The following is a 19,870-nucleotide window of genomic DNA, read 5'->3' as shown; positions in this document are numbered from 1 at the left end:
GGTGTAGCCAAAGTGCGGGATCAGAATATTCACACCCTGGTGCAGTACTTGCGTGTTAGAGTAGCTTTTGGCCCGAGGAATAGGCTTCATCAGAGAACTTTGTAGATATTAGTCATATGAGGAACCTTTGTGGATTTGATTGAATCAGAAAATATACGTTATAAAGCACCACAGTTATGACTGTAAATATTAACAATTACTGAGCAAAGTTTTACTCGCCATTAATTTTGCTGAGATGTATGCTCTCTGTTGTAAACACAGAATTCAGAAATGGTGTCTTCAAGTGTTTAGTTGTTGATATTACACCTTAGGTCTGAATGATAAATGAGGACAGACTGCTCCAAGATGTAGTTGAGAAAAGGTTTATTATAGGTATGAGGGAGAAAATAGCCAGAGGCATCTGGAAGGGCCCATAATGAACTGGTCCATGAGAGGGGAGAGAGAAATGAAGAGAAGACAGGAGAGAGGTGGAGGCCAAGGAACCTGGAACCTAGAGGCCAAAAGAGCACCTACCAAAAAAAAAATGTCCACTTTGATATCTTAGCCACTTGTCATGAGTTTTTTGCCCTCTGATAAGGTCCAGGCAAGCCCCGTATACATTCTGTGAGAAGACCACACTATTTTTATAGATAGAAAATTCATTAAGATTAACACAAAATTAGAAGATGCCTTTTGAATAATTATGTTGGGACACCTACATCAGAAAAATTGTCTCCTTGATTGAAGAAAAGCACTCTGCCTATGCACATGTGACAAACTGTTGTTTTTTATGTGATGGTCTGTTGACATTCAGTGCTGTGACTGTGGACTTCTTGTAGGAGGAGTGGGAATGTCTAGACCCTGCTCTCAGGGTTTTTTTTCAGAGATCTCATCTTGGAGAAGTGCAGCAGTCTGGTTCTGAAGGTCAGATTAATTTTCTTACAGTCTCCCTTGCTCGCCCTCAGGGTTCTTGGACAGACCACTCTGCATGTGTGTGAGGTGTGTGTGAATGAAGTTTCACATCCCATAAAGTGAGATCCTCCGAGATAAAGAGATGTTTTTCGTGATATTTTCTCTCTTCCTGTTTATCCTTTGGCAGGTGTTTTCTTCTTTCGTTTTTGTTCCGTGGAAAATTCCAGGTGCTTTCTGAAGAATGTCTTCCCCATATGCAAGTCTCACATTGCTCAGTGAGTCCTGCTCACCTGTGCATCAGAACAAAGAGCCCTGGATGGAGAAGAGAGAGGAGACAGTAGCAAAGGATCCAGGTATGGTAGAAGGATTGAGGAAGGGGTGGGGTAGATGTCAAATGATAGTAGGAACAGGATGTGAAATTGGGTTTTGGCAGATTCTATTTCGTTAATGATTTTGGAAAATTTCACTGAAAAAAGAAATACTAGATGTTGTAATGTGGATTTCTCATTATTGGCTATGTAGTAAGCGGTCGATTGTTCTCTGTGTTCCATGAGTTCTGTCTCACTGTTCATTGGTTTAAGCTTCCACAGTAGCTGATTAAGGAAAAATAAACCGAGTGCTAGAGAGGTGGCTCAGCTGTTAAGGACACTTGTTGCTTTTGCAGTTTCCAGGTTCAGTTCTATGTATCTTCCCTTCAATTTACTTCCCTTCTGGAACTCAGAAGGTGTCCTTTGGCCCTCTTCTGGCTGCTACAGGTTCTGCAACATGAGGTGCAAGGACCTACATGCAGACAAAGACACCCATGCAAATAACATAAATAAACCTTAAAAAAAGAAAGTAAATTGATCAGAGGTATTACAAAAGGACTTAAAATAACAGTCTAGGGAAGAACTTGAAGGTGTCACTATTTGTGAGAGTAAATGTGGAGCCTGGATACGTGCAGGGATTGCTGACACCTCAAATCAAGTCAGGAATGATCCCTGTGTAGGATAAATAAATAAAGTTGTTTGTGTTTACAGACAGATTTTATCATATTGGTTATGTAGTTAGTAGCAGTAACTTTGGAAAGGATCTGCTATTATTGTGGAAGAATTTATAACATCGGAAAATGCTGTCACCCAGCACTCCATCAACAGAGAAGTCTGTGATGGAAGGAAAGTGAATTGTATCAGTTTTCTTATTCTAAGATGTCAGCACAGGCCCCAGATCTCTGTTCTAACTGATCAGTTTGTTGTGATGTAGAAAAGTCATATTCCCACTCCAAATAGTTCATGATCACAAAAAAGACTCTGCATTTGCATTAGTGAAATAAGTTGGATTAAGACTGTGTATTGTCACACGCAACAAATTCTTCCATGTTCCTATGTGAAGTGCACTGAAACCAAACACATTGAGTAACATTGTCACTGAGACACTCCAGTGCTGTGGTTTGCATTTGATCTTCTAAGGTCCTGAAGGTCGTGCATGTTGCTCTCTGAGGTGAGTTGGCCGCACGTGGTGCTCTTCATTGGAGCGGTTGATGTTGCTGCATTTCACTTTCATCTCCACACAGCCATCAAATTCTGTGTTGCCGCTGAGAATTTCTCTGACCTTCTCTTGGAACCACCTTCAGAGAGGGCATATCCCCATTCTGTTGCTGCTTATCAGGTCGTCCCCCATTTGTTATTTAAAGGTAATGAATTCTCCATGTGTCCTCTGGTTTCTCCAAGGTAGGAATAGTGGAGATGTTGAGTGATGTCCCTTTCCTTCCTCAAAGCTGAGGATTTCTCTCCTGTTTCCTTGTATTGTAGCTTTCAGAGCTCTATTTTGTTGTCTTTGTATTGCTTTTTTTTTAAAGGCTATTTTATTTTGGTTTTTCAAGATAGGGTTTTTTGTGTAGTCTTGGCTGTCTTGGGACTCACCCTGTAGACTGGGCTGGCTTTGAACTCACAGGGATCTGCCTGCCTCTGCCTCCCGAGTGCTGGGATTAAGGGTGTGCACCACTAGAGTCAGACTGTCTTTGTATTGCTTTAATGTTCCTTTTATACTGTGAATTTCCTCACTTCATTTACTTGTTATTCTTCCTTAGCTCATTGAGTATCTTCTAAATTTCTCAAGGAATTTATAAATACCTATATTTGATTTCTGGAGTTTTTTTAGTTCTTTTTATTTATCTTTGTTTTTGAAAAGTCTGTTGACTTTTGTTTATATTTGTGCTCGATGCCTATGGAGCCCTGAGGTAGTCACCAAATCCATGGCACATGAGTTAGGCAAAATCATATGTTACCCGTAGGTTCACATTTCTGGTGTGCTTTCATGATGGAGCCAGTATATAACACTGCAAATTCTATTTTTTTAATGTTAGAATAGAATCAAGTGAGATGTAGCTGCAGACAGGATTAATCCAGTGTCAGTATTGCAGCAAGTCTGACAGTTGTAGAATTTAGAAGCAAAGTTTTGCTCATCATAACTTCACCATCTGAGATATGACACTGGGGTGCTATTTGATAACACAGAGTTCTTAAACTACATCTAGACTTCATATGTACATCTGAATATTCCCTAAACGTTTGTTGACTCTGAGGCTATTGTCATTTCGATTTTGTTTTGTTTTGAAACAGGGTTTCTCTTAGAACTCTTTCTGTAGGCCAGGCTGGCCTTGTACTCACAGAGATCTGCCTGCCTATGCCTCTCGAGTGCTGGGAATAAAAGCATGCCTCACCACCGTCCAGCAGATAAAAATATTTTTTTAAATAATATTTATAAAAATAAAATTATATTTTACATTTATTTTATGTGAGTATATTTGCATATGTGATATGTATGCCTCCTGCCTGTAGAGTTTAGAATTGAGCATTGGATTCCATAGAACTAGCGTTAAAATCTGTTACGTAGTTTCATGAGGGTGCAAGGAACCAAACTGAGTTTTGCCACATTCTGTTTCTATAGGAATGGTTCTGGAATATTGTACTGTAAATCATCTCATGGTTATCCTATTGTACACATTACCGACTTTCTATGTTATAACTAATAGGAGAAAATACAATGTATCTGACTGCATATGATGATGATGTCCTTATTTCATCTGTGTCACGTTTTTGTGTTCATATCAATATTATACAAATTTCATTACTTTCATTTAAGCATACTGTGAAATTAGGACAATTATTGCCTCAAAGCTTGTTTCCTGATTTCCTAACTGTGATGGTTTCAGTAGGTCCTTCATACTCTGTTCATTTTGTGGTCTGTTTACTCATTTCCTGATAAAATGCTAACAGGACTCTGATAAGAATTTCTTAGTACCTCTGCAGAGTATTAAACTGTCAGTATTTTCTTCTAATTGATTTTTCCTGTTGTTTCTCAATGTTTTCCAAAGCAGCAGAAATTTAGTTTATTTGTTTGACCTATGGATTTTTTTTTTTTTTTTTGATTGAGTGAGCCAGCTCCTTAGCCTTGTACTGAATGAAACTCTAATGCTTGTCTTATACTTGCTGTATCCTGGTGGACAGGCTCTTCATTGAGTTTTATTAGGCTTACAGAGTTGTTCATTTCTTGTTTAGGAGTTCCTTAGATTTCTATCTGTAGATTGCTGTGTTCACGTCCTGCCTCATCCTTATTATTTCTTGTGCCATTTGCTGGAGTTCCTTTGCTCTTCGGTCTGCTTGTTCCTGTCCTCATTGAGTTCAGGTTCTTATTTCATCTTTATGTCCCTTGACTTTGTGGAAATGACTTTGAATTGTATTTTGAGTTTTGTATCTTGAATTTCATTCAAACTGCATTCCTTAGGGAGCACTGGTATTGCATTGGTGAACTACTGGTCAAGGATTTCTCACATTCACCCATGTGTAAAGCTTCTCTCATGTATGCATTGGTCTGATGTATCCTAAGATGTTGATTCTGGATAAATTCTCTGCAACATTTACTACATTTGTAAGTGTTCTCTCCTGTATGAATATTCTGATGCTTTCTAATACCTGAGCATCAAATGAAGGACTTGCTATAATCAGTAAATTTGTGAGTTTCTCTCTAGCTTGGATTCTGTAATGTCTTTTCAGGTCTGATGAATGGTAACAGTACTTTCCACATTCTGTACATTTGTCAGGATTTTTCAATAATGCATCTTGTTATGTACTTTGAATTGTGACAGATGTGAAAAAGACTTACTATATTCTGTACATTTATAACGTTTAGAACTCCTCTGTATGAGTTCCTTTCTGTGTACTGAAATTTGAGTATATTTTGGAACATTTCCACATTTCTGGCATTGCTGTGGTTTCTTTCCTCTGTGGTTTCGTTTCAGTGTGTGTTTCTTTTTAGAGTCAAAATATTGATCATTCTCTGTACTTTTGTGTTCTTCCTTTCTTGTGTAGATTCATAGGATTTGACTAAGGCTAGAACACAAATTTAAACATTTTACACAGTCTTTATATTTGAAAAGTTCTCTAATGTTTCCACTTATGTCATGGCTGTTTAGGTTTGATTTTCAGAGATAGAAGCATATCTGTGGTTTCCAAATCCATACTTGCTGGAGTTTTCTGCAATGTCACTTGTGTTGTAAAGTGTACACTGGGAGGATTCATGAATCATTTTGCCAAGTTCATTACAGTTGTAAGACTTCTCTCAGATATTCACATGCTGATGCACAATATGCTTTGAGCTGTGATCCAGGTCCTTCTTCTATTTAACACACATGTGATTGTTTTCTGGAAAATTAGCGCAGTTAAGGATCATAGGGATTGATGCATAAGTAACAGATTTAGTAACTGCTGTTTCCTTAAGAAAAGTTAGTTAGCCATTCTTAGGGATAGAGTTCTCATCAGAGGCCCTTTGTGTTTCATTCTCCTTAAATGTAAGCTCAGAAGAACCTCCGCTCAACCCTAAAGGAACGGTGATAAACTTCTCATTCTTAGCTAAACTGCACATCTTGCAGAAAGTCAGTTAAGTAACTGAGCAATAATGAATTCTGAGAAAGGAGCTCTCTGAAGGATCATATGAAAGAAAATTTCTCTGTTTTCTTGTTGTGTATGCTTTTGAGACACAGTCATTATATATAGCATTGGTCAACAAAGAACTGTGTAACTAGCCTAGGTTGTCATGGAACTCACCAAATCCTCTTGGTTCAGCCTCTTTAGTGCTATGATTAAAACCATGCTGTCCCAGGACTAAATACAGAGACCATATCTCAAAAAATAACTAAACAAAACAATAATGTACTCACAAGCAAAAGTTCTTCACTAATCTAAAAGCTCTCCATTTTTAAAATTAAAAATAGAATAATCCAATAGTAAAAAAGAACATTCCAATTACTATGTATACTGCAATGCACTTTCTTGCTCTGAATATTTAATTTTCTTTGAAGTTCTCATTAAAATCTAGATAAGAAGGCTGGAGAGATCAGGCAGTATACAGCATTGGTTATTCTTCCAGAGAACACAGAAAATGTAAAGGAAGAGCCATGGAAAGGTCGTGTTTCAGTGAAGCAGGAAATTTGAAGAACTGTCCTGCCTTGTATTGGCAAAGTTCATCAGTTGCTTTTTCCTCTGTGTCCTTCAGAATATGGAGCAGACTCTTCTGTGAAGCAGGAATTTTGAAGGATGATCCTGCCTTGTTTTAGCAAAGTTCAACAGTATTTTTCCTGTGTGTTTTGTATGTCTAGTCTACACAGCACATTGCCAGCAGTCAAAGGCAAGAACAGTTTATTTGTCCAGTGGCTAACCTTGCAACCATGAAAGCAAACTCAACAAGGAGTTTCTTAGATGCCTATCATCTCTGAAGTAAATTGGTACTGCCAGGAGCACATGTATTTTATTGTCATGAAAAACCTTAGGTTAACAAAACATTTTAAATGCCATGTTCTGTAGGTCTTTGAAGTGTTTGAAGATTATGTATTTATCAAAAATATAAACTATGAAAAAAATATAATTTATTAGACTGTGCATGTCTATAGTGACATCCACATCCAGTACTCATCTCATTTGTGTTTTCATATAAACATAAATGGTTTTCTTCACTTAAGTTTTAGCATGTTATAAAGTTAGGAAAATAGGTACCACTAGGTTTATATCCAGATCTTCTACCTTTGATATTTTTGGTAGATTCTTCAGATTCTATTCCTTTAATGGTCACTTTTCCCATTTCCTAAAGATGCCATCAGGATTTCGATAAGAATTGCTTAGAGTTTTAAATTGTGTAGTGTTTTCCACAGAGTTTTAAATTTGTCTTACTTATCATCCTATTGATGTCACCTGATGTCATTCTTTAAACAATACAGTTGTTTTTTTTTGCATTTATTTTAATAGCTTTTGAAACGTTGTTTTGCTCTTTTGAAAGTTTTTGAACTCTGTGCTATCTCAAAATTTCATATTAACTTAGCATTATTTTTCCTATTTTGCAAAAATTCCCCATTCCTGTTTAAATGAATTGCTTAAAATTCTTATCTAACATAAAGTCCCTTTTCAATTTAGTTTCCATATTTTAGTGAGAACATGAAAGCTATGTGCCATTGTTCACATGTAATATGTGTATTTTGCTTTTTTATTCACATGCATGTTTGTCAGTGAGTAGTTCAATTTTGCAAGAATGTACTATAGTTATTTCTTATAGAACCACATGTTTAGTGTAGTTAAATCTTATGAGAATTTTTGCTTATGTGATTGTTGAAGAAGCTGTATGCTGACCTGTGTGGTGGCTGCAGTAAGTTGGATTCCTACAGACACAGTGCCTCTGAGTTCTTTTTTGTGCATTTTCTACAGAATTTGTCATTATAGAGTAATTTGAATGTGAACATTGACTTGGCAGAGAAGGGATGTAGTGCATATTAAGTGTACATATTTTTAAAAGATTGATTTTCTTATTTCATTTATTTTTTTATTTTTTTCCTCATATATTACAACCTTACCATAGTTTCCCCTTCCTCCAGTTTTCCCAGTCCCACACCACCTGCCCTTTCCCCCAGATTTACTTTTCCATTTCCTTAAAAAAAAAAAGAAAAAGAAGAAGAAGAAGAAGAAGAAGAAGAAGAAGAAGAAGAAGAAGAAGAAGAAGAAAACAGGCCTCCAAGGGATATCAACCAAATGTAGCTTATCAAGGTAAAATAAGACTAGGCATAAACTCTCCTATCAAAGCTGCAGAATGCATACCAGTAGGAGGAAATGTGTCCCAAGAGAAGGCAAAAGAGTTAGAGATACCCCCTCAAGTTATATCCCACAAGAACAACCAAACTGCACAACCGTAACATATGCATAAGACCTAGCTCAGTTCTTAAAAACAATGACATCATGACATTTGCAGGTAAATAGTTGGAACTAGAAAAATTCAGCCCAAGATAGAGATATCCCACAAGAACACCAAACTTCACAACTATAACATGTGCATAGGACCTAGCTCAGACCCATACAGGGTCAGTGACTTTTGCTTCAGTCTCTGTGATCCCCTATGAGCTGTGCTTAGTTGATTCTATGGGCTTTGTTCTACTGTGTCCTTGACACCCCCTCCACCCCTGGGCTCCTAAAATCTTTCCTTCCTCTTTTGCAGAGGTTCCCTGCCTCCACCTAATGTTTGGCTGTGGGTCTGTCAGTTTCCAGCAGTTGCTGTATGCCATCTGTCTAGTGACAGGCTAGGCACCAATCAATGAGTAAAGCAGAATGTGATCAATGAGTAAAGCCGAATGTCATTGGGAACCATGTCATGAACTAACTTATTTGTTTGTTTGTTTGCTTGCTTGTTCATTCATTTATTTATTTATGCCAGTTGTATTTGGTTCAATTTGAGGTCTCTGGGCTATCCTGCCTCTGGTTCCCAGCCATTCAGGCAGTGTCAGATATGGGCCCCCTCTCATGACGTTGGCCTCCAGTTGGACCAGTCATTGGTTGGACTCCCACAAGTTTTGTACCACCATTGCCCTAGCACATTTTGCCGGCAGGATAAATTGTAGGTTGGTGGTTTCTCGATTACTAGGAGTCTTCGATAGGATCACTCTTGTAGGTTCCAGGGAGTTTCCACTGTACTAGGTTTTCACATTGCCCACAAATCTCCCCCCCCCCCCCTTATTCCAGTCATCTCTCACAGTACTTATTTTCCCCCACCCCCACCTGATCCTTCTTGTTCACCTCCCTACCTGTCCCTAGTTCTCCTGAAAAATCTATTTTCCCTTTCCTGGGAGATCCATGTGTTCCCCCTTTGATCCCCCTTTGAGGCCTCTCTGGGTCTGTGGATTGTAGAATGATTATCCTTTACTTAACAGCCAGTGCCTACTAATAAGTGAATACATACCATGTTTGTCTTTCTGGGTCTGGGTTACCTCACTCAGGATGATTTTTTTTCTAGTTCCAATTATTTACCTGCAAATTTCATGATGTCATTGTTTTTAAGAACTGAGCAATTGCCGGGTGGTTGTGTTGCATGCTTTTAATCCCAGCACTCGGAAGGCAGAGGCAGGCAGATCTTTGAGTTAGAGGCCAGCCTGATCTACAGAGTAAGTTCCAGGACAGGCCTCAAAGCTACACAGAGAAACCCTGTCTTGAAAAACAAAAACAAAACAAAACAAACAAACAAACAAACAAAAAAACCAAGGAGAGAGAGAGAGAAAAGAACAGAACCACATTCAGTAGCTTGCTGCACTGATGCAGTAAGCCAGATCAAGCTGATTTGAAAAATAAGTTAACAGGTTTATTTGAGCAAAGTGACTCCCAGGCAGGTTCTCTCGTCCCAGAGATGGAGGTCAGAGAAGCCGTGCCCACAAACAAAAGCAGGGAAACTTTAGGTTGTAGACAAGGGGTGATGATGTGTCCACCACAAGCTGAGTTTCACCCAAGTATGCTTGAGAGGTGAGCCCATTAGGCAGGGACTTTGCTGGCTATCAGCCTCGGGAGTAAGCTGTAGTAGCAGCCAAGAATTCAGAACTGGGCTTTTTGGCACCTTTCCTTTGTTCAGAGACTCTGAGTGGGTATGGTTTGGAGAGAAAGAGACAGGAATGGGGCTTTCTTGATCATTCAGGGGTAAGCTGAAAGTTCCAACTGAACACTCTATGCTTATTAACTGAACTCTTGCCCTTAATGGCCTCAGGCTCTGGATATGTATTGTATGCCTTTCATCCTTGGGGTCAGGTGTACCCAGATGGTAAATTCCTGTGTGCAGGCAGAATCATCATGCTATATGGTTTCATGGTGGTAGATAATTTTTCAAAGAATTATTTTGTTTATAGAGATTGCTGTAGCATACCTTTTTTTGTCCTTCTCCAAGCCCACACAAATTTTCATAAAGGAAGAGGCATAAGGAAACTCCCAAAACACGTTGTTGAGAATCATCAAAAATGAAAGTAAAAAAGTGCTGGAGAATTAGGGTCACATTGTTTTAATGGAGCAACTTTGTCAAGCAGCAGTGATTGCCATGCCATCTATGCCATACTATCATAACATATGAAATAATACCTTGACTTCTTTCTTTTCAAGTTGTTTCTCCATGATCTATTTCAGTTGTTTTATCGCTACACCTAGAACATCAAGTCCTATTTTGAACTGATATGGAGGGAATGGACAGCTTTGTCTTATTCCTGATTTTAGTGTAATTGCTTTGAGTTTCTCTCCATCTAATTGCCTTTATGTTTAGGTAGGTCTCTTGTATCTCTAATTCTCCAATACTTTTGTCATGAAGGGGCATTGGATTTTGTCAAAGGATTTTTAAGTATCTAATAATATTGTCATGTGTTTTTGTTTTTGTTTTTCCCTTTCAGTTAGTTTATCTGGTGGGTTGATTACATTGACAGAGTTTCATATGTTGAACCATCCCTGCATCTCTGCATTGGAGCCAACTTGATCATGGTGGATGATCTTTTTAATGTGTTCTTAGATTTGGTTTGCAAGTATTTTTTGTATCTATATTCCTGTGGAAAATTGGTTTGTAATTTTCTTTCATTGTTGACTCTTTGTGTGGTTTCAGTTTAATGGCAACTGTGGTCTCATAAAATGAATTTGGCTCTGTTCTGTTTCTATTTTGTGGAGCAATGAGAGGATTATTTGTATTAGCACTTCTTTGAGTGTCTGGGAGAGTTCAGTGCTAAAACCATATGACCCTGGGCTTTTTGGTTGGGAGACTTTTAATGATTGCATCTATTTCCTTTGGGGTTATAGGTTTATTTAAATTGTAGGTCCAGATTTAACTTTAGTAAGTGGTATCTATTGAGAAAACCACCCATTTCTTTTAGTTTCTAATTATTGGACTACACGTTTTTAAACAATGACTCAATGATTCTTTGGATTTCCTTTGTCCTGTTGATATGTCCCCCTTCTCGTTTTTGATTTTGTTAATTTGGACATAATTTCTACATCTTTTAGTTAGTGTGCTTAGGGGTTTGTCTATCTTTTTGATTTTCCTACAGAACCAATGTTAGCATTCTGAATATCCCCTTGGGGCTGCCCAGTGTCCTGATGTCATTTTACATAAAAGACTCCTTTAAGAAAAAACCCTCCCTTCCTGTCTTCCTCTCTTCCTCCTCCCTTTCTCGACATGATATAGTGCACACCTCTGCTTTCCATTTTCCCTCTCTTTCTCTCTCACTCCATCTCTCGATTCCCTTTTCCCTCCTCCTCTAATAATAAAACTCTCCACATGGATGCCATGTGTGCATCGTGTGAGTAGCATGCCACTGCCGCCTGCATGGCCTGTTTCCCTCACCCCTGGGGTACCCTGGCCCAACCTGCGAAGATCTCTCCTGCAACGTATCATTAACAGCCAACTCTTTGTTTCATTGACTCTTTGTAATGTTTTCCTTGTTTTTATTTTATTGATTTCAGTCTTCACTTTGTTTTCTGCTATCTACTCCTTTTGTGTGAACTTGCTTCCTTTTGTTCTAGAGCTTTTAGGTGTGCTGTCAAGTTGCTGGTATGAGATTTCTCCAATTTCTTTTTTTTTTTTTTTTTTTTGGTTTTTCAAGACAGGGTTTCCCTGTGTAGCTTTGCGCCTTTCCTGGAACTCACTTGGTAGTCCAGGCTGGCCTCGGCCTGGCTCTGCCTCCCGAGTGCTGGGATTAAAGGCGTGCACCACCACCGCCCTGCCAATTTCTTTATATAGTCACTTAGTGCTATGAACTTTCTTCTTAGCACCACTTTCATTGTGTCCTATAACTTTTGGTATAAAGTATGCCATGGAGTCCAGCTCCAAGACTATACACACAGGGTTCATAGAATAAACCATAGTGTACTAAAGACTAATTTGGGACATTTTTTTTTTAATCTGAGGGGTAATAATAGAATAAATTCACTCACGAACTGTAGCCAGATGGTTTCTCTGGTCCTGCCTGGGCTGCAGCTGCTCAGACCCAAGGTAACACACAGAGGCTTATATTATTTTCCAACTATGGCCATAGCAGGCTTCTTGTTACCTAGCTCTTATATCTTAAATTAATCCATTTCTATTAATCTATGTTTTGCTACGTGTTCCATGGCTTTACCGGTCTGCTGGTATCTCTCTCCACCTTCTTCCTGTCTCTCTTCCTGTTTATCCCTTGGATTTCCGCCTGCTTCTAAGCTGCCTTGCCATAGAGCAATGAAGTTTTATTTACAACCAATGTTTTATTTATCAACACATATTCACAGCATACAGAAAGGCATTCCACAGCAATGAACTGTTTGGGTCATGCTCTTTTATTTTCGTCAGCTTTTTCTTCACAGTTTATATACACATTTAACAGAAAGTTTAGTCAGTAAAAATGGTTACTGAAAACTCTTCTCAGGGTCACAAAGCATTCCTTGTATAAGTGGTAAGAGACACAGGCAGCATAAGCTTGCCCGCTATTGACAGTGGGTGGCTGCAGCTGTGGGTATAAAGGGGGTGGTTTCTGCCTCTACACTGTCTTCCTAAGGAGATGAGCCTAAGGAATTACAAGGGGAGAAGGCCAAACTATTGAGAGAAGTAAAGAAATCGTGTACTACTCTACATTTCTTAAGTGTATTTAACATTATAGGCTAACATTATGTGGCAAAACTGTCAGTTTCTCCCTTCACAGCTTCCAGCAGGAGAGAACAGCTAGGAGCCATATGCAAATAACCGATGGACAGAGTGGTGTCTATGGGTAACCATGGCGACCTGTGTAAATCAGAAGGGGAAATGAGTAGCATTGATTCGCATCAGTGCTTTTGCCAAAGGCTGGCTGGCAGACAAAAAACATGTCAGATTTAAAAATACATTTTCTATCCTGCAGCCAGAGCAGGGAGGAAACCTTGTAACTTTTTTCTTCAATGCTATGAAGCCAGGCCATCTCCCTGTAATTCCAGCCATCTATGTAGCTTTTCTCACGGTAACTAGGCATAAAGCTATTTTTCTCTGGACATGGTTAGTTGGTTAACAGCTTTTTCCTGTTAATCATGTAAATATCAGCACTTAAACATAGACAGTTGGTTAACTGAGCCTAATATCTTGTATCATACAAAGTGTCAATTGCTAAAGGGTCAGAACAGATGAACACTGTGAGTCTTGTTATCAGCTGCCATTGTTGGAAGCACAGGGCAATTCAGTATCTGATGGACCTTGATTTAACAAAGCCAGACACTTTATAATTTTGTCCTTACATCTAACTTTGAAAATCCTGTTTGTGATCTATCCACAGAGACTTGGTCTGGCCAAATTGCCCTGTCAGTAAGCTAATTATAGAGAACAGGTTTCTAAGTTTCTTACCGTTATGTGTAACAAACATTGGACTACGAGAGCTTGTTTTATTTACTAGAAATACACAGGGTAGGGAGAAGTGTGTATGATCACATCATCATTAAAAAGGACCTTTGTGCCTTTCTTTCCTACCTATTCCTCCTTAATTAGTTTTTGGTTTTTTTATTTTCATTTAAAAAAATATTTATTTGCATGAGTGTTTTGTGTGCACATAAGTCTGTGCACTAGGTGCTGGAAGAGGGTGACAGGTCCCCTGGAACTAGAGTTACAGATAGTTGTGAGCTCTCATGTGGGTGCTGGGGAGCCAACTGAGGTCCTATGGAAGAGCAATAACAAGTACTGTTGTTTGTTTGTTTTCCAGACAGGGTCTCTCTATGTAGCCCTGGCTATCCTGGAACTCTCTGTGTAGACCAGGCTAGCCTGGAACTCACAGAGATCTGCCTACTTCTGCTCCCAAGTACAGGGATTAAGGATGTGTGCCACCATGCCTAGCTAACAAGAGCTTAACTGTGAGCTATCTCTCCAGCCCCAGGATTCATATTTTAATTGCTTTTTTATTTTAAAACTAAATTACAATCTAAATCGGTTTTTAAAGAGTGCCTTACATTTTTACAATGATAATGATGTTTTTTTTTGTTGTTGTTGTTGTTGTTATTCACATTTCTCTACCTCACTCTCATGGTACTTGAATCAATAAGACTGGGGAGACTGCATCTTCTTCTCCTTATAGTTTTCCTGCAAATACTGTTCTTCTTTTCTCTTTACTCTTGATCTTGTTGTGACAGACCTGCCCATTACTATATTGAGCTGTGTTCCATTTCTTCCTGTTTCCTTTAGAAGTTTATCATAAAAATCTGTTGAAGTTTGTCTAATGACATTTCAGTTTTTACTGGAATTTTCTTATCAGAGGAATTTGGTATTATGTAAATTCATTCATTCCTTTATTCTTTCTTTCTTTCTAGTATTCTTGGTGGTAAGATTGCTAGTATTAATTTATCTCCTTCTAGATAGAAATTATAGTTTACTGGTTTTCTGTGTTGGATATAGTCTAGTTCTTCACAGCTCTCTATTTGTTGATTTCTCATGTAAGATGCTTTAATTGCTGTATCATCATGGCTAATTTCACTCTAATTTTTCTATGTATACATTGCCTCTAATCGTGATCTACAGTGCTGCTTAGATGCATGACCTTTGTTATTTCATAAACTTCCTTCATGTGCCCTTGCTTCTCCATTAATTTTAGGAGCTGATATTTTTGGGTGCAATGATAAGGTTCATAGCCATTTTCTTTCTCCACGCTTAATTATATCCTTCTGTACTCTCCTGTCTATAGAAATGTTGAAAAGATTTCTGGTATCATTTTGATTTTGGGGTCTTTTTATGTGGTTTTGCATTGTTCATAAAACAGTTGTATTAATTTTAGCTTTGTATTTTTGATACCTTGATGTGAAATTTCAGCAAGAATTCCAGATTTTGTTCCAGAGATAGAAACTCAGAGAAGAGCAACAAGAAGAATGAATACTTCTCTGATAAATGCTCCTGAGGTCAGTGTCATCTTTACATCTTTTGAATTTTTTTTTTTAATTATTGAAACCATTTAAGACTTTAATTCTCTACCTCTGGTAATGTTATCTAAAGTGTTTGTTTTCTATGATTTATCTTCTTTTTCTTCTCTGGTAATCAAGAGTAAGTCTGTAGATCTTTCACATACATAGCACAGTCCTTTTTCCTTATATTTTCACTCCACATTTTACTTTGAGGATATAAATTTTCATAGACTGAAGACCTGCCATTATGAAAGAGAATATATTGCAAATGATACTCAAAGACTATATTGATGGCCAGTGTCTACATAGGATGGACTGTGTCCTTTTCTATCAACATGGACATGCAAATACATGGACTTTTTTGATGACATCACTGAGCAATTTATGGAAAAGTAGAATTAGAAGAGATTCACTGTCTTGAATCCCAGTAGTAAATATATCAGCAACCTAGAGAGTATGGATAATGGAAGGAATAAGTGCCTTGCTTCTTCCATAAAATTGATGTGTCTGTGATCACATGCAAAATGTAGTATCCTAGTTTCCACCTTTATATCTTGGTTTTAGAAAGGGTACCACATTGTAACTATGCCTCACGATCTCAATTGACCATGTTAGAATATAGTATGATGTGGCCCAGCTACAGATAGGATCAATACAGTGTCTGTAGTTGTAGAATTTGGAAGCACAGTTCAGTTTTGCTCATCATAAGTTAATCATCTGAGATTTACCCTGGGAATCCTATTTGATCTTAATACATACTTCATAAAGGTAAATTCCTGCATATAGACCTCACATGTATGTTATATTCCCTAAAATTTTGCTGATTGTGATACTATTAATGTCATCTTCTTTTCACAGAGATAGAAAATACAGTATTGACTATGACCATTTTACTCTTATACTATAATTAAACTTCAGTTTTATTTTATGTATGTGGGTATAATTGAACATATGAGTGTGTGCTATGTATGTATAGTTCAGAAGTGAGTATGGGATCCCATGGAATTGTGGTTAAAATCTGCTGTGTAGTGCCACCAGGGTGATAGGAAGCAAACTACATTTTAAAGGACTAAAAGTCATTACAGAATATGAAAGCAGAGACTATTTTCAGACATAGTGATCGGCACATCCTTTATCTGCTGCTTAGATCTTAGGAAACATCACCAAATTCATGAAGGATAGAGACCTAAAGAATGGAAACCATGCTGGGTGGTAGTGGCGCACACCTTTAATCCCAGCACTTGGGAGGCAGAGGCAGGCGGATCTCTGTGAGTTTGAGGCCAGCCTGGGCTACAGAGTGAGTTCCAGGACAGGCGCCAAAGCTACACAGAGAAACCCTGTCTTGAAAAACCAAAAAGAATGGAAACCATGTAATAAGTCTTTCATTACATTGTCTATGGAAGAGAAGCAGGGAATAACCTCTAACACATTTCTGTAGCCATGCTAGAAAACTTTGTCTTTGAACAACTGCCATGCCTCATCTATGTCACAGAAGTGTCTCTAATTCTTTAAGCTCTTTTACCTAAGAATACATGTTGTACAGCAGCAATGGTATATAGGTATTTTTCTATTGCAGAGTCTGTTAACATTCAGGGATGTGGCTGTGGATCTCTCGAAGGAGGAATGGGAATGTCTAGATTGTGCTCAGAGGGCATTGTACATGGATGTAATGTTGGAGAATTACAACAATCTAGTCTTTGTAGGTAAGAATGCTCTTCTCTAGAATTCCTGATTTAATATTTATTTACAGACTTTGTTTATATGTAATCTCTCTGACCTTTCTAGACACTCCCAGAAATAAGGAAAACTCTGGTTATCAACATAGCTTTTTCATGGTGCCTCCTTTACATTTTTCTCTGTTCTATAGATGCATAAACAATGCTATATTCTGTGTGATCTCTCCATTCCTCCTGCCTAGTTTTTAAAGAAAACTTCAAAGTTCAAAGACAATTGAATATTCAGAACATGGAAATATATTACAGTACACACAATAATTGGAATATTGTGATTGTACTATTAGATTTAACTATTCATCAATTTCTGATATTTATAGTTAAGGAGCTTTTAAGTAAAAATTGACCTGTTAAGCCGGGCGGTGGTGGCACACTCCTTTAATCCCAGCACTTGGGAGGCAGAGCCAGGTGGATCTCTGTGAGTTCCAGGCCAGCCTGGGCTACCAAGTGAGTTCCAGGAAAGGCGCAAAGCTACACAGAGAAACCCTGTCTCAAAAAAACAAACAAACAAACAGAATTGACCTCTTTATAGTTTCCATGGGTTTTTGTTTGTTTTGTTCATTCAGTTTTTGAGATGTGTTCTCTATGTTTAGCCCCGAGAAAGCATGATTTGAATCCTAGCTGTATGGATTCAGAAGCAAAAAAGATACGTTGTGCTCTATCCCTACCCAGATTACATAATGCGTTCCTAGCTGACCAAAGCTATCCAGTGTGGCTGTGTCTCAAAAACATATACAGGAAAATAGATAAACATTATTCATTTGATCCTTCAGGGTACTCCTCTAGTTATTGCTTGATCACAGTTTAGATAAGAAGGAGAAAGCCACAGTTGGTCCTTTTGGTTTGATCTGGGTCAGACAGGTGTTCTGAGCATCTATTTAATGATATGAGACAGAATAGACCTCTGGTGAGAGCTCTATCCCTGAGAATTGGAAGTTTATATGTGATAGAAAACTTAAGGTTATCAGTCCTTAAATCTTTTACTCATGCTTTAATTCCTGTTTTCCCTCATTGTGGCAATTTTCCAGGTCAAAATCAAAGAGTCCACACAGGAAAGAAAGAACACAAAAACACAGAGTTTGATAAATCTTTTGAGTCTCAACATAAACTCACACTGAAACGAACCAATAGTGGTAAGAAACCATACCGAAGCCGGAAATGTGGAAACTGCTTCAAGACAGACTCAAGCCTTAGTAGACATCAGAGAGCTCATACTAGAGAGAAACCCTATAAATGTGCAAAATGTAGTAAATCCTTTACACGTTTATCACAACTCGAAGTACATTGCAAATTCCATTGTGGTGAAAAATCCTACAAACGTACAGACTGTCCTAAGTGTTTTTACCAGAAATCAGAATTTAAAAGACATTTGCATCAGAAAATTTGTACTGGAAAGAAACCTTGTGGATCTGGTGAATATGATAAATCCTTTACCCAGAAAATGAATCTTAGAACTCATCAGAGAAATCGTACCAGACGGAAGCCTTATAAATGCAATGAATGTGACAAATCTTTTATCAGGATATTCAGTCTTAGAATTCATCAGAGAAGTCATACAGGAGACAACCCTTACAAATGTAGTGAATGTGAGAAATCCTTTACTCGGAAAGACAATCTTAGAACTCATCAAAGAGTGCATACAGGAGAAACACCTTACAAATGCAGTGAATGTGATAAATCCTTTACCCAAAGAGGCAATTTTAGTACTCATCAGAGACTGCATACAAGAGAGAAACTTTACAAATGTATCGAATGTGACAAATTTTTTACTGCTGCCTCGCATCTTAGAACTCATCAGAGAATTCATACAGGAGAGAAACCTTACAAATGCAGTGAATGTGACAAATCCTTTACCCAAAGAGGCAGTCTTAATACTCATCAGCGAATGCATACAGGAGAGAAACCTTACAAATGTATTGAATGTGATAAATCCTTCACCCATAGAGGCAGTCTATGTACTCATCAGAGATTGCATACAAGAGAGAAACTTTACAAATGTATTGAATGTGACAAATTTTTTACCACTGCCTCATCTCTTAGAACTCATCAGAGAATTCATACAGGAGAGAAACCTTACAAATGCAGTGAATGTGATAAATCCTTTACCCAAAGAGGCAGTCTTAGTAATCATCAGAGAATGCATACAGGAGAGAAACCTTACAAATGTATTGAATGTGATAAATCCTTTAACCATAGAGGCAGTCTATGTACTCATCAGAGACTGCATACAGGAGAGAAACCTTACAAATGTATTGAATGTGACAAATCCTTTACTACTGCCTCATCTCTTAGAACTCATCAGAGGATTCATACTGGAGAGAAACCTTACAAATGCAGTGAATGTGATAAATCCTTTACCCAAAGAGGCAGTCTTAGTAATCATCAGAGAATTCATACAGGAGAGAAACCTTACAAATGTATTGAATGTGGTAAATCTTTTACCCATAGAGTCAGTCTTAGCACTCATCAGAGACTGCATACAGGAGAGAAACCTTACAAATGTATTGAATGTGATAAATCCTTTACCCAAAGAGGCAGTCTTAGTACTCATCAGAGACTGCATACAGGAGAGAAACCTTACAAATGCATTGAATATGATAAATCCTTTACCCATAGAGGCAGTCTTAGTACTCAAAGACTGAATACAAGAGAGAATTTACAAATGTATTGAATGTGATAAATCCTTTACCCAAAGAGGTAGTCTTAGTACTCATCAGAGAATGCATACAGGAGAGAAACCTTACAAATGTATTGAACGTGACAAATCCTTTACCGATGCCTCGAATCTTAGAACTCATCAGAGAATTCATACAGGAGAGAAACCTTACAAATGCAGTGAATGTGATAAATCCTTTACCCAAAGAGGCAGTCTTAGTACTCATCAGAGAGTGCATACAGGAGAGAACCTTAAAAATGCAGTAATTGTGAAATCTTTTATTCATAGAGGCATTCATAGTACTCATCAAAGAATGCATATAGGAGAGAAACCTTAAAAATGCAGTGAATGTGACAAACCCTTTATCAATAAAGGCTATCTTAGAAATCATCAGAGAATTCATG

General features: G+C 38.0%; 1 protein-coding gene across 1 annotated transcript; it reads left to right on the top strand.

Annotated features, from left to right (window-relative positions):
- Window positions 1–1,081: 1,081 nt before the first annotated feature.
- On the top strand, window positions 1,082–19,595 carry LOC131894132 (zinc finger protein 883-like). Its single transcript, XM_059244314.1, has 4 exons — window positions 1,082–1,244; window positions 14,989–15,074; window positions 16,654–16,780; window positions 17,839–19,595. Exons 1-4 carry the CDS (start codon window positions 1,133–1,135, stop codon window positions 19,479–19,481), a joined length of 1,968 nt encoding a protein of 655 aa, XP_059100297.1. The 5' UTR covers window positions 1,082–1,132; the 3' UTR covers window positions 19,482–19,595.
- Window positions 19,596–19,870: the final 275 nt, after the last annotated feature.

The sequence above is a fragment of the Peromyscus eremicus genome, chromosome 1 (assembly GCF_949786415.1).
Source record: "Peromyscus eremicus chromosome 1, PerEre_H2_v1, whole genome shotgun sequence".
NCBI classification, from domain to species: domain Eukaryota; kingdom Metazoa; phylum Chordata; class Mammalia; order Rodentia; family Cricetidae; genus Peromyscus; species Peromyscus eremicus.
Note: the sequence above shows the minus strand (reverse complement) of the source record. Positions and strands in the feature narration are given on the sequence as shown.